The sequence below is a fragment of the Bombus pascuorum genome, chromosome 10, assembly GCF_905332965.1.
Source record: "Bombus pascuorum chromosome 10, iyBomPasc1.1, whole genome shotgun sequence".
Taxonomy (NCBI): domain Eukaryota; kingdom Metazoa; phylum Arthropoda; class Insecta; order Hymenoptera; family Apidae; genus Bombus; species Bombus pascuorum.
In genome coordinates, this window is record NC_083497.1 from 1191692 (window position 1) to 1208335 (window position 16644).

The window sequence follows — 16644 nt, forward strand, 5'->3', positions numbered from 1 at the left end:
TATAGTAATAAACATGAAGCACTGTGTTTATAGTACAATGCATTAGAACGCGGAATTAATTAGCCGATGTTTCATTTTTAAACGCATTTAGATTTATCAATTGTGTAAACAAGAATAACAACCGATGTACATATGTGAAGAAACACATAAAGATTAGTAGATAACTAAGGTATTTAAAAATTAATCAAATTCCAGTTGAAGTATATCGAAAAGTAATTTGTTTCAAGTAGAATATTTATATAAATACGAGGATTCTAGCATACGTATACGTATTAGAAACAGTGCATTTTCACCGTTTTTGTTATTAGATATGTTCTAATTATACAATGGTTGTTTCTATTTTTGCATGTATTTTGGATACAGGATCAGTCTAGTAACTGGGCATATATGCTGGACATATATCTTCCTATCCCAAATACAAAAAAATGTAAAAGAGAATCTTGCATTGTTTATCGGGTTCTACTGCAGCGTGTTCTTTCAGAACTGCACCGGTGCAGTTGCAAAGAGTAATTGCATTTTATTAGATGGAACCCTGTGATTTTTTTGCCTTAACCGACTCTTCTTGGCAATCTGAATAAACAAGTATTAGAATACAATTTCAAAGAAATTAATATTTTGTCAGATATGTCAAATTTTATACAACGTTCGTCGAAATGTTACGTCGCGTCGTTGTGTATGTTTATTGACAGTGATATTAATAAGAATTCTCGTGTCATTTATGACGCTTCATGTTCAGACTTATCTAGACTTACCATCTTATTCAGTTATTAACTAGTGCAATATCGAAAGTTATGTCAGATCGCGTCAGTATACAGTCGCAAAGATAGGTTTTGCAAGTAACGAGAAAGTGGATGTGTTTATTGTTCTCATCAAGCGCGATAAAAATCCAAATCCTGCAGCAGAGATCATCGTCGCGAATACGCCAGTCGTGTACAACCGCGGCGAACATATTTTAGGAGAAGAGAGCACAGTTGAAGAAAGTATGGTTCGTTTGAGCAAAGAAGAAAAGATTATACACAGCCTAGTTGTAGGTACAGAATGAGAAAAAGATCCGACGCTTTGGACACCACGTTTAAACTCAAATCTCCTTCGGTTATTCTTGTGGGACTTTTTAAAAAATAGGGGAAAATATAAGAAAAACGAGTGAAAAGATGTTTAAAGTGCGATGATTAGATATTTTGGAAAGTTAGATAAAAGTTATATGTTTTGAAGAGTACTGGCAAGAGGAATTAATCAATACAAATGCACTAGCGTTTTTTTTTGTAAAAAATCGCACTGCACGGCTATAGAGCTTGGTAAACAATGAAAAATTCTCCTTTACAGTTTTCCCTTACTGCAATAAAAAAACAGTTAAGTCCAGTTCAGTTACCGGACTCGTTCTGCATTTTAAATACACTGTTTATAAAGAAACATCATTATGCTTAATCATTTGTACATGAAATATAGTTTTCAACATTTTCTGTTGGTCAGAAATAAAAGTTTCGAATAATTGTTTTAATACTATTAAACTATACTATAAAAGCTTGTTAGGCTTGTCTTTCCTACGTGTTTTAATGCGAAGAGTGCAGCCAAGAGACGCATTTGAGACGCGTTATATCTAAGGCAATTAATTATAAAAGTCTCAGAATGCAGCTTACCGTTAACAGGTTCAGGCAGCTCAATATCCACAAAAGCATAGTCGTTGCAATGATTATAAAGCTACAGTAGAATTATATCACCATGCTGTTCTTTTTTCTTCCCCTTCTTTCTGTGTTTCTTCTTCTTTTTTATAAATCACGTATAAAATTGTTCAAAATTGTTGATACTTTTTGAAAGATTGCACGTTCTCAGAGTTCAGCAAAGAAAAGTGAAATGACACGAGACTCTACTATATTTGACCAAATCATATAAAGTATTTCATAGCTCATCTTTTCTCTGATACATAAAACTTACACGAAACGGACATTTGATTTCAAACATAAAGCGTTAAAATTTAAACAACATTTCCATTTTCCTTGCAGTGGAAAAATTAAAATGGAATTTTAGTACATTTTTTTATCTGAATTTTGTTGAATATATCTCCTACTTTAAATAGCTTGTGTGATCTATTCAGATGGTTTTTTACTATTTGTAAATGAATTTATAGATAAAAGTAAAAATGAAGTAGAAAAAGGAAATCGATATATGTGTACCACAGTGAATCATCCGCACGGATTTGAACGAAGTGAGCGGAGCAGACGCGATACGGGGACTGAGACGATGTGGATGCTTTGTATTTTCAAAGCTATCGCCGACCATTCTATGGATCTCCACTCTTTCCTTTACCGACATTCCCCTACTCTTTCGAGGAACTGGCGCGGTTTTTCCTGCATAAAATCATTTTCATCTCGTTTTTTATTTAAGTGCGATAGTTGATTTTTTACATTTTATACTTGTTACTTTTTACAAAGCAGCAAAAAGATATTGTCATGTTTCGTACGATCGAACGTTGATTTAGTTCTTTTATGTTCCTTTATATTTCATATCGCTTCTTTATATTTGCCCGTATGAAATTTAAGATTTTTTAAAATTATAACTATTTTATAACTTATGCTCGATATTTCGAATTTCGAAATACGTAGTTAATATAATTAATAAATACCTCGCTTTCATATCACATTATAGATTTGTAAGTACCGTAATGGCCACGTAACGCTATCCATATTTTTGAATAACTAATTTTCTATCCGTAAGTTGTTAAATATAGGAAATTGAACATCATATTACATACTTGTTACCCTGACACTGAATGACTCATTGTTGGTATCACAAGTGTAAATCGAGCAACGTATTTGTTCTCTTACGTGTTAATTTATATTGTTCAACTGTATATTGTATTGTGTAGTTTGCGTAATATTACCTTCGTATTATCATATTCATCTGTAATGTTCATTATAATATAAAGCGTCTATCAAGGTTTACTTCGCTATTATAAAATACTATTACACGGTCTGTATCGTAACTGTATAGAAACTCAAGTTTTAGATTATAATTTTGTGTTTGATGACGACAAAAAGTAATTGTACGATATATATCACAAGAATTGAAACGATGTACAAGTATGTATGTTGAAACGACATAGTTACGTGCATCCAGCTATTACACTATATGATTGCTTTAATAGCACTGCGTTTAGTTTAGTCAGGGTCAGATGAAGTACTATAAATATTTCTGTGCAGGAAGTTCGGATTGCTGTTGAATAAAGATCGATCATGACGTGTATAATCACCGACAAGCCTACCTGACATAGGTAAATAGTACTTATACTAATGTTACATTTGATTTGAAAGATAAAATGACACTATGGTCAAGTGCAGAGCCGTACATGAACAAAAAATGTTACAATCTCGTAATTACACGATACGGTACATATGCGACGAATCAGCTCCTATTGATCCTTTATTTCAAGAAAGTTCATTGCCAATGAACGCGTTAATGAATTTATCGCAGAAAATTTCATTTTCAAAATTGTAAATTTTCGATAATAAAACGAATAATGTACAGTTTTTTAAATTTACGTACAACGAAAGAAAAAGATTCTTTCGTTTATAAAATTTCCAATAATGAAAGTCGAACAAGGTTATCAGAGCTACATGCAGGAAAGCCCAATTTATCTTTTTATAGCGATCAATTGGTCGAGTTTCACGATCATATTTTCTCCTTCGTTTGCATCGCTTTCACTTTTACGAGTTAAGACTCTTGTACACGTTGAATTGGTGCAACTGTGTGCGTATATATGAAGCGTCATCTTTGTCAGTGAAACTTTTATACGTGTATCGTGTTAATGTTGCATATGTTCTAATTTTCTCTTTTTTTCTTCCATTTGAATTTTTGCTGCTACTTTTTTTTCTTTTTTTTTTTATGACGATGTATTATTCTATAGAAAGTACAGTATTCTAATTAGTCTGTTTTTCGTTTACAAATATTTATTAGCGAGTAATGTTGGTCGATATCAACTAAATAATAGGAATTTAAGAAATTTTAAATTACTCTATATTTTATTAAAATAATTCATTTACTAACAATGATCGAAAAAAATATTTCTTAAATTATGCACACATTTACGGAAAAAATAATAACAATACGATAAAACATATTTTAAAAGGTGAATGTATAATCGAATAACTTACATGAAAAAACTTTGATCAAATAACATATATGAAAGTCATTACGCGTGCAACGTGTATGTTCTACCTAATAACCACGGTAAATATTCATAAATATTCATTAACAAAGGAGATGATATCTTTACGAAAAAATCATAAATTTTACGTGATTTTAAAAGCTGTCATTTACAGAATTTTGCATTCTTTTTGGCTTGTAACATCGCGAAATTGTCTACACGAGAGAAAACAATAGCAAATTAAAAGTATAATTTAATGTTTATTTTATAAGCAATCTTTACGCTTCTTGATTCTTGATTCTTGATAAAAATTATTATTATCGACATAATAATCCTGTCAAGCTTTTCACGAGGCGTGTAAGGATCAGCGATCAGTATTCTTTCTATTCTGTATGCCGTCTATTTATAAAGAAAACAAAAGACAACATTGAGAAAACTTCTCATTACCAGTAAGAATAAACAATTGCCAGGAAATAGATAGAATCAGAAACATAATCTCGCAGTCGGTCTTTGTGCGAAAATACATATTGTACATATTGTCCAAGATTTTAATATCCATCTGCACGATAAATTTCAGTTTGTTAACTTTGAACATTTCATAGTAGTTAAAATAAATCCAATATATCGAATAAAGTTTCTTTATTTAAAACCTCGCTTTCTAGAAAATCGAGTTTAAACATATTTAATCAAGAATTAGTCCGATACACGCGCACTCGATGAATTTTCAAATTTGATTTTCTCGAAAACAAGGCCTTAAACGAAAAGATTTTCCTCCACGCTTTTGTCTTATTCTTCGTTATTTCCACGTAAATCTGTTTTCTGGTTGTACCACGCGTCCTGACACATACTTTATTCATTTTACGTATGTGTGTAAGCATCTCTTTATCAAAATTACGACAACCTCTATTAAACCTCTCTTATAATAATAACTTTTTCTTTTGTTTGCTAATTCGATTTATTTTATATTTTATCAACGATTTTAAGAGTAATAAGGGTAATTCTTTACGATAGATTATAAATCGCTTTAAAATCTGTATTAATCGAAACAAAGTTTACAAAATTGTGAAAATGTGAAATTTTTAATTATAAGCAGACGTAAAGTAAGATACTTGCGAATAGGCAAATTGACGATTTTAATACAACGTTTACATTTTAAAGTAATATCAGAATCGCTCACTCGTATAGAGTTTAGGATGTATCATACCGTTATTTTATTGAGCTCAACCGATAAAAGTATTATCTTTATACTGGCCGGATTGGAATATTTTAAAATGATTGAAAAAACAAATTTCGATATTAAGAAATAAGCATGTATAAATGAGTATACTTCCTAATGGATACACATTACTAAATCTCTAAATTTTTTATCATAATTCCAACGATATATGTATGTTCTAAAATTAATAGAGATGAAACGTGGTGAAACAACATGTCAATAAGCTTTTACTCAGTTTAATCAGGTTTAAACTATAGTATAATTTTCATAGATACAATACAAATGCTATGATCAGCTTAGAACCGAATGTTATTTCGATTATCGCTCGTGTTGTACAGAATGTCACAGAATTGGCGGTACGGGTCGAAAAGATCTACATGAAGAGATAGGACAGGATTGTAGAGTGACATTTATTCGTACAGAGCTCCATTTTCGAGACAATCGAGTTTGGAAATCAGGTATACTTGAATATGGCTAATTCCCAACTGGACAAGAGTAAAATAGTCAATAGGAGGTTGTTCTACGTGTGAAATAAGTTCTAAGCTAATTCTTAACTAAACATGTTCATATTCTACTTTTTTGAAAATGATGCCTTAAATGAAACAATTTTATTCCACATGCTTCGTTTATTTTCGCATTTAGAATAACCTGCTGATCGTTTGCTGGTATTTAGTCGATAATTAGCCATAATTAGCCATTAGTTTTAGTTCCTAAAACCTAGGACAAATATTTTTGTGACATATTTGTCACTCTAAATTTTCGACTTTGTTTTAGATTCAATTCCTTTCTGCTTGTACTACCAGCTTGGTGACACCCTGTATATCTAATTTATCGTAACTAAATAGTTAAAACTGGAAAAAAGTCGTTAAGTGAGAAATAACTTTTTACTTACAGTTTACAAGAAACGAGAAGAAATGATTTTCGTATATTAAAATTGAGGAAAGGATATTTAAATCTAAATTGAGAAAACGACAAAAATGAATGATTTTAAATCGATATTACTAAAGTAAGAGATGTATCTAACTTGAATGAATATATAAATAAGCATATTTTCTTAATACGAATTAACGTTAACAATAGGGATAATTGAATTACAGTAGCGTAGTGTATGTTAAATATTATATAGAAAGAAAAATATCAAATCTGAAACTATATTTACGTTATATTAATATTGAAATTATGATACTTAACAAATGTTTGATATGGAAAATACTTACCACAAGTAGCAATAACAGCAGCATCCTTTGTATTTTCACTGAATAGAATGGATATCAATGAAATATGTATTAAAAATGAAATACTAGTCTTAGTCGTTATAGGTAAAAGTATAGGAAACAATCCTTTCGAGTCTAATCACAACCACTTACTGATCCACCGCAGCCAAGTTGAAGTTGAATCACAGTTAAAGGCCTACGTAAATAAACCTACGTATCCGTACTTGGGAGAGCAGACCGGACCTACGCCTTCGCAATTCTCCTTTACGGATTACAATATGATTGTGTGCTTCACATATATTCGTATTACACCGCAATACATACACGTAGTCAAACGGTACTGTACAATAGAATTTTGTTTTATTTTGTTGACTCCAATGTTACGTCGCTTATGGAGACATTATACATTTTTACGTTACATTATACATGTACATTACACTACATCACACTATAAATTGATATGCTCATTACGTCAAAATCTTCTAGTAGAAAAATATTGTAAGGAGAAAGAACATTTATGTATAAGTTCTAAATTTATTTCTATTAAATGTGATCTATTAGTGTCATTTTGTGAGAATGTCACAACTCATACGCCATATTCTCATACTCTCGCAATTAAACATGTGACAAATGACAGTATATAAATAAATTTCTATTCTCTTCTTTTATACAAGCTTTTGAAATTATTTTCTTCGATAAATGAAATTTTATTTGTAAATTATGTAAATTTTATTTTCAAATCGGGGCTAAGAATTTCGAAGAAATGCAGCGAATCTATCGTTTGCGAGTGCGAGAAAGCGATTTAATTGGATTAATTTTTTTAAAACACTCGATTATGGAAAAATTCATTTAGGGGATTAAATACCAGATTGATTTCTACGAATTAATAATGTACTCGTAATAAAATTAATCTAAGAGTTACATTTACAACTCGAACGCAAAAGCAATTTAAGAAGCAAAAATCCGGATAATAATTTATAAACTTGCAAATACAACGTCCTATTTAAGCGACGATGTTCAGGAAGAATGCTATAAGCCCAGTTCTTAATAAATATTTTATTCTATAATTATATTTTATAATTGTTATTTAGAGAATAATTTATATGCAGAAAGATAATTATATGCAAATCTGAATTAGAATCTGAAGTAATACTGATACACGTGTATTGCACATATTTTTACAATTTCAAATGATTAACAAGTTAAATTAGTAAGTTTTCCGGAAAGTTTTGTCATCGTTATTTTTTTGAAAGAAAAAACATCAATCGTTTCAATTAAAATATCAACTTGCCTTCAATATTTCCACCTATCTGTCAATTAATTTATTCCATCTAAATTTCTCGTTCTTTCGTTAAAGTATCCCTCCACTGTCTCTATAATCTGTCAAACAGTTTTATAAAAATTTGATCCAACTAAAAAAAATTTGGTAAAGCAGCCTAGGATGCATTTCATTATGGAACAATTTATTGATCATATTTTTTAACACCAATTTTCTCATTTTCATCCAGCGATACTATACCATTTCTCCACATATAGTTTAATGTTTAACGATATGTATATAGCATAGTACTTCAATTTAATATCTTTTCTCTTTGTGTAATTCAAATTAGGTTGTATTTGAATTTCTTTTAATTTGGCAAATGTCAGTAATATTGATATAATGAAAATTAGAAAAATTTTGATTTCCATTAATCGACGATTCATTTAGTATGTACGTTAGAATATTACTTTGTTTTGCAACCGGTTTGCCACGCAGGATTCAAGTGTCTCTCATTACCAAAAGTGGATCGTTTCGTGTAACGAAACCTTAATCGAGAGAAAATCATGTTACTTTATCCTACAGCACTGTAATATTTACTTCTTACGATTGAAATATCGTTTGTTTAGTAGGCAAAAAGATTTAACTACATCGTTAAATAATGCAGTATATATGATTAGAAACAGAAATTAAAAATAATTGTAAATTTACCATGTGTATACAATTTTGATTTCACTTTATTCTGAACGTAAGATGTTTTAAAGATTGCAGTAACTTTAAGATTCCAGTTTGTAACGTATAAGTATCTTCTATAGCATCAGAATGTATTTTACAAATATAGATACCTACAATTTTCTTTTCACAACAGCATTAATTTTTCAAAGTAATAATTTAATTAAATTAATCTATATAGTATGCCATTATAATAACATATACATATATATATATATATAGTGACGGATACTTTATGTTTGCCACTATTTCTATTTCTATTTCTATTTCGCTATATGTGACATAAAATTTTTACTTACAACTTCAAGTTCTCTATTCTGAAAAAAATTTTATATCATATTTCGTTACATCATATTATATAAGATTTACTATGTGAAGTTCATTCTATTGTTAGTACATTTTATTATCATTGTATAATAGTAAATAGTAACATATAACCTGAATGAGATTACGTCATTCTTATTCCAAGCACAGTGAGAATTCCATTGCCACGTTGAACATTGCCTTCACTTTGTCCTTGCTCGCATTTTACATTTACCTAGGCCTGTGTAAATCGAGGAACCTATCACGTGTGTAGTAATTATATAATTGTGTGCGTAGACACATGCCCACTTACTGTCTTCAGAATATATAACGTCTTCTAAATTGTTTCATTAACATGCAAAATATAAATATTCTATTGATAGAGCACCGATGTTTACGCAGGTATTATACACCGAGAAACGAGGAGAATCTACACATTCTATGTACATGCATAATATAAGATCATGCATCATAATACAATATCAGTCATCTATGACTGGAACGTGAAATATTTTTAAGAACGTGTTATCTATACGCGGAAATGTTCCAGAGAAGAATTAAACGATTTTAAGGAGAATACAATTTAATGTAATCAATTTTTTTTAATCAATCAAATCAAATTTGATTTTTAGCAGGATTATATATAAAAATCTACATACACCTCTGAGATGTAAAACGTTATAGTAAAAACGTCAGTTATTCAGACATTTATTGTTAAAATATAACACAATTTATTCACTACAATTTTTGTTACGAAGAAGAAAGTTTTTTTTCTATTTGGATGAATTTTATAATCAATTCTCATTGAGAATTATAAGTAAAATGAAGAAGAAAGTGAAAGAATATAAAATACAATGTTACAAAAACTACATACATCTGTTACGTCTACATGAAATCGCAAAAGTAGTAGGATTATAATATTCTGCCACTCTCTTGGCGTTGAAAAAGTTTAAAATTTGATAATCCAAACTATTTTAATTTTTTAAATTTCTGTTAGATATAAATTAATAGTAATTATATCGATTACGCTCGTCAGGATCCAACAACGATTTGAGGATGTAATTAGGTTCGAGAACGTCTAAAGAGTATGGAAAGGAGAGCGAGGTGGTATTTTATCTAAACTGTGCTTGAAGGTGGTCGCTTCGTTGATTTCGTACCGAAGATTTTTGATGGTGAATTACAGGGTTTTTATCGAATCGCGTTAGTTTGATTGGAAGGTAGGGATGACCATATTTGGTCATTTGGCGATGCACTTCGCGGTGACCTCGTGCGGCATGTGTCCCTGATTCGGACGTTCCTATGTCGCACATCCGGGCACAACATATCCCCCACCCGCCGCCCTGGAGAAAGTGCACTTGTAATTTAATCTATTATGAAATATTTATTCTTCTCTTTCTTCTTCTCCTTTTTTTTTTTTTTTTTTTTGCTTATATATATAAGTATGATAATACGCAATACACAGGATCAGTCAGTAAGAATGACCATGCTAAATAACTGGTTACTTACTGACTTTATCGAATAATATTTGAAATAAGATTTACCGTGTTTAAGAAACATGGGATATAGTTTGATTTTTTAAATACTTTATATCTTTTGAGATATTAGGGTTGCCTAGTTTATCAAAGGGTATATTTATTATAACATTAGTCGATCTAGCTGGACATCCTTCTACAAAATAATATTAACCTGTTTATGCTGGAAAACCCTCATAGTTTAGCAGATATTTTAACTTCAATTTGTGACATTTAACGTATAAGAGACAAAGACAACGTAAACACAAGAATATCGCTTCACGTCTTTCCTGGTCTTTCGTACATAAAATTTGACAAATTGAAGATAAAATATCTGCTGAATTAATGGGTTTTCGATGCAAGCAGGTTGATACTTTCTCATAGAGAATGTGCAGTTGAATCGGTTAATATTATAAAAGATTCAACTCTAGATCAACTTATCTCCAGGAACGTAAGGTATTAAAAAGTCAAGCTATATTCACCCGGTTGGGTCTCTGAAATAGAATAAATTTTATTTCAAACATTTTTTGATAAAATCAATAGGTAACGAGTTGTTTCAGTTGATCGTTTTTACTGGCCCATTCTGTATAACGTAATACATCACTTTACAAAGATAATAATCAGTTTACATAATACGTCGGTAATATACAATAGTAATAACTAGACTGCAAAAATCCGCATATAGTACATAAAAATACATAAATGTTTGAAATCAGAGCAGCTTCTATAATTTTTAGTGGATGAAACAAATTTCTATATAGATTCTATTTTTTTAATTTTGTTCAGAAAAGTATGAAATTGCATAAAATCCGCAGTCATAACATAGGCAAGTTTAAATAATAATTTTTACATGGTTTGTTTTCCGCTTAGTCCTGTACGATTATAGTTAGTGTTTATTGTCTATGAAGAATTCTATTCCATCCTCTCGATTTACGAATTATTTATTCGCTGACTCCTTGATCTCGCATTTTAATTGTGAAACGTATTTATAACTAATTACTATAATTGCAGTAAGTATAAACGTTCCGCTTATGGACAGTAACAAGATAAGACTAGTTGCACTCTGCAGATATCATATTATTATTTGCGCTTAGATTGCACGTTCCTTATAAGCACGTGCGATGCATCTTTAATGATTTTTTGAAACTTTCAGTGTTTTTGGTAAAAGTTCCTAAAAGTAGGAAATGTTGAATCGCTCGTACGATTGCTAGTAACTCTCTACTTGCAAAAACTACCGGTAAATCGTTTCCCTTTTATTTGATGCGTCGTTAGCATAAATCGTTTTACAACATCACTTTGTTGTAACAGTGGTGCTGTTGTCAATTTTTCTTTTAATATGTCAAAGGCTTCTTGTTCCTCGTCAGGCCATCTGAATACCGAAGGTTTTGGATTTGGAACCCGAATAGGTTCCACAAATGTGAAAAATGTTCTACAAGTTTCCGATAATGTCAATTCCAGAAAGAAAATTATTAATTGCTTCTAATCTTGACGGGTCTGACTTTATACCATTTTTGGTAATTATATGGCCCAGATAAATTGTTTCTTCACGCAAAAATTGACATTTATTAGGTTGCAATTTTAATCCACTGTCTATTATTCTTCCAAAAATTTGCTATAATCTTTCTTGTTGTTCCTTAAGTAAATGTCCACGAATAATTATATTAAATATTTATATTAATTATATTATAGTTGTATATAGAATAATTATATTAAAGTTGAGAAAGCATCAAGCTTTCGTCAAGGTAATATCGTTCTAATATTTGTAAAATATATTGTTTATCTTCTTGGTCTTTTATTAATAAATTATTACATTCTGATATTGGCCTGGTTTACGCCTCACTCTGCGGTATCATTAACTGTTTTCAAATCTTCAGCTTTCTTCTAAAATGAAATTTTTGATAGAGACATAGTTTTTTATATTATCCAAAACAATTGTTTTTCAGAACTAAACACCTAATGTGTACTCGAGTACTTTCCACAATATCAGCTATACATTTTTTTATACGCAAAAATAATCTTGTATCAGGTATAGTTTCAAGTATTACAATCATTGACCTTAGTCTATTTAAGAGATCAAGTTATCTTCTTCAATTTTGATTATAGTTGACGTATCGTTATGAACGATATTAAAAAGATCGTCTAATGAGTTAACAAACTCCCTCTCTTTTCTTTTTTTGTACTTTCACTTCAACGTTTCTGAAATCGTCATCAATTTTAATATAACGTTAATAGTAAGACATTAACACGCAAAACTTATTAGGAGAAAGTTTTGAGCCAATAACTCGACTTTCATCATATTGCAACAAATATACATATTTTTTCATAACTTCCAGTTTCCATTTTTTTAAATTCACCAAACCTCAACTAAGAAGGAAGAACAGACGCTTGCTATTACTCACAAAGACCCAGGTAACGGCTTTCTAACTAGCTAAGTTTAAGAAGTTGATGTTTAAGTTTAAGTTTAAGTTTAGGTTTTTTTGATTTAGATTTGGACAGCAAGAGGCTAAAGAGAGCTTTCTCGACTCTCCAAACTTGCCTACAGATAGAGTGAAAAACCACGATGGTACTGATATCTCCTAAAAAAGATAAGTTTGGTTTAGATCCTATTTACCTGTCTTGGATGGGCGACTTCGGTAAAGTTGACAGTCCCTCTTTAGTCTAACGGTTCACTCACTACATCTCCGTGCGGATCCTCCTGAATCCTGCTCGCATGACTATGACTTTCCGAACAGGATGCAAAATAATAAGTGGTCAAGGAGTGTAGTAATGCGATGACGACAGGGCACGTTAAATGGCTTGCCCATGTTTTTATATAGAAATTATAGAAAGTCCAGACAGAGAGAAGAACATTACGGTGCAGGAAATTTCGGACCCCGTAGTATCCACTGGGAGGGGGGAGAGGGGGGTTGTTGCATGAACAAATTTCCCTGCGGCGGTCATCTGACGACTGTAAAATAACTGATACGGCGAGTGAACCCCAAATTCTTCCCCGCTGTATACTAGAAGGCTGCGGCAAGACTGCTTCTTAATCTTTTGTAGGAGTCCATGCTGAAAATATGTCTCTTAAATTTACAAATATAGAGAATAATCGACGATTCAGTGAAAGAAAAATAAGCTGGCATAGCCTGGAACCTATGCTGACGACGAAGGGCGCCAGATTGGTGCAGGTGGTGATAAATTGGAGAGGAATTACAAAGGAGAACAGACATATGTGAAGAGTGGAAATTCGGAAAGAGATGTCAGGGTGCAAGTTGACAAACTTCCTCGCTAAGATTACCTGAATATATTTAAATATATTAATATATTTAAGTACATATGCATAACATTACATGTTAATATATTTAAATATATTATTAATATTAATATTAATATTCATGTATTTAAATATATTTAAATTCTTTTCCCGTTAGAAACTAAAAAAACTGCCTTACCGATATGCATTTTCGCTAGTTTGTGCTGCTATCTAAGGGATAACGAGAATATTATTATCATTTCAGGTTATGCGTTTTCCATCTTAATTATTGAAATCTCTAATTGGTCCATAATTTAATAACCTTATTGATTCCGGTTATGAAAGTGTCAAATGCGCTTAGATTAATTAAAATTGTTTATCGGTTAATTTCTAGTATGATAAAATTAATTATTATTAAAGGCTGCATTTAATGCCATTCAATTATATCCATATTAAAGTATTATTATTAGGTTGTCCGAAATGTTTCTTTCGTTTTATAAGGAAATAATAGACGCACAGTGTTTCTTTGTTTTATATTAGTTTGTTGAATTATGCACGAAGATAATAATAGAAATAGAACGAAATGGACTAATTTAATAAAATAATATAAAGCAGAAATTGTTGCTCATCTATTATCACCTTATGAAACAAAAGAAACTTTTCAGACAACTAATACATTATCATTCACCAATTCTAATTAAGCGAAGTTCGCTGTATCTTGAAACCATGCAATACATATATAATATTTGTGCAATGATCCGTGAATAATTCAATACTTAAAATATGTCTAGAAGTATGAAGTACTGAGGAATTACATGTGAATATATACATCTGTCGTGGCAGCTTCTGAACAATTCCGTATACTTAATAGTATTTATGTCAGTTGAAAGCTAAAAACCAGAAAAGAAATTCAGATAAGTATTTTCTGTCTATGAAAAATAGACTTAAGAGGAATGGACACAATACTTTGTGGTCTTTTTGACTTATCTCTTGCAGGTGGTATAATTAGGTGATATAATTAGTGTTAAACAGTTATCTACTTCAACATTATGGAGATGGAAAACTATATTGTGGAAATTATGAGATGATTATTTTTTGTGTAAGTATACATCAAATACACGATACAAGTGAATTGTTTTAATTCAACCATCATCAGGTTTTGTCTATTACGAGGAAATATGTCAGCAGTAAATAACCTCAGATTGTTTGTCTTTAAAGCTATATACATAAATTATGAAAGCTTTGGTAACTTTCCCTTACACATTATATGAAGGATGTTGTTTTATGTTGTTTGATCTAAAATTGTTGATTTATGTAAAATATAATGATAGATTTTAGAACATTCAATTTAAATGAATGTTATGAATAAATATTTTCAGACCAAGACAGTTTATTTGATAATTTGTTTAGAAAATTTTATTATCGCTAGAAAATCATATTATGTGCATTACTTTGCATTCTCTAGTTAAAGATAACTTGTCTTATGTTTTGTGATATTAGTATGTAATAATTTCATTAAATGATACATTTTGACCTGGAACTTGCACCAATTTTATTCTTTGTTGGATGGATTCTCAACATTTATAAATATATGTTTCACAGATGCAGAAAAATCCTGAGAAAGGAGCAGATTTATTTGTGTATCTGCACAATGATTGTACATACAATATTGATTATCGAAACAATTGCTTATATTGTTGTAACAGTTGCAATCTACCAAAGTATATAACTGCTTTATATATGGATGGTGACAATATTATCATAATTATTGAACATAATTACTGTGGATAAAGATATCTTACATCATACATGGTATTTAATGATATAAGAAATGAGTGGGTTCAATCTGGATACAAATATTTGATGATGTTTGTGGAAAGTATGTTTATGCTTACACATTTTACATATTTCCATATATATTTTACACATATTCCTATATATACATATACATATATATTATACAAATATTTATTTATAGATTTCCAGAGGTTGCAGCTTAATGTCTTTTTAACAACTTAAGATCAGTATTACTAGGAAAATAAGCTGGTGTAACAAGCCATAAATTGTGCAATTGTTGGATATTTTGTACAAGCGGTTACAAACGAACCAGTCTCTAGAAAATATAAAAATACATTATACAGGTTAGTAATGGCAGAGGATGCAATAATATTGTCGACTGATATTTTATTAAAAGGTTTTTATCCAAAGGTAAGGAATTGTTCCTTGATGGCATGTAGCATATGGCATAATACTACTCCTAATATTGTTCTGTGTACAACAATGTCTTTGCTTTCACTACCTGAGACGAAATTTCAGGAAAGATTATTAATTATAGAAAAAGAGGCAAATATTGTATAAAACAATTTTTCTAATATTCAAAACCAATGTTTCAAAACCAAAGTCGAGTTGAATACCAAACCATTTGCTATTAAAGAAAGAAACCTGCTATGTGCGCATGAACGATTTACACACACTCCTCAGTATGAAGAGAGACTAAGGAAGTGTTTATTAAACAGTGTTTATTAAACAGAAACTACAGAACCTGATGTATACAATCGTGTGATATAACAACGTGTGCAAAAATTGTTGATTGTTGGCCAGTTACTTTCAGACTAGACTAGATAGTAACCCATAATCCCTTAAATACTTCTGAACCCCATTCTCTATACGTGAGTATGACCTGTGTGGGTGTCTGTGTATGGGTACTTATCTCTAAGCGTGAAATATCGTTGTATTCCAACATTGTATTTAATATTAACGTTTTCCCACATAACGCTTGCCACTAGCTTGCCTGTCTCGCTGTTAATACATTCGGATAAATTGCAGATTATAAGCCACAAAAAAAAGAAAAACAGCAATGAAATGACAATGATAAGTCGATATGGAGGGAATCGATGTCTTAATTTTATTAAAAGTTGGAACAAGGTATTAGTATTTCCTTTGTAACATAAAGTTTTCCGTACGGAAAAAAATAATTTTTCTCGTCATTATAATAGGCATTATATGAAGGTTTAAATACATTAAAGATGCAATATGC

The 16644-nt window shown here is 30.6% G+C and overlaps 1 protein-coding gene and 1 long non-coding RNA gene across 3 annotated transcripts in view; one reads left to right on the forward strand and one right to left on the reverse strand.

Moving 5' to 3' along the window:
- Positions 1 to 6726, reverse strand: part of LOC132911161 (uncharacterized) — a 32936-nt gene extending 26210 nt beyond the window's left edge. Inside the window, exon 1 of one of the 2 annotated variants that reach the window (XM_060967573.1) lies at positions 6575 to 6726. In XM_060967573.1, the coding sequence (XP_060823556.1) occupies positions 6575 to 6598 (24 nt within the window). In that variant the 5' untranslated portion in view covers positions 6599 to 6726. Of the gene's footprint in view, positions 1 to 1637; positions 2245 to 6574 lie in introns of those variants that run through there. The other variant, XM_060967572.1, reaches the window with a different exon arrangement.
- Positions 6727 to 14500: 7774 nt separating this feature from the next.
- Positions 14501 to 16110, forward strand: LOC132911416 (uncharacterized). The gene is made up of 4 exons (XR_009658990.1): positions 14501 to 14706; positions 15210 to 15486; positions 15586 to 15815; positions 15924 to 16110. It is a non-coding gene; the product is annotated as an uncharacterized LOC132911416 (long non-coding RNA).
- The last annotated feature ends 534 nt before the right edge of the window (positions 16111 to 16644 follow it).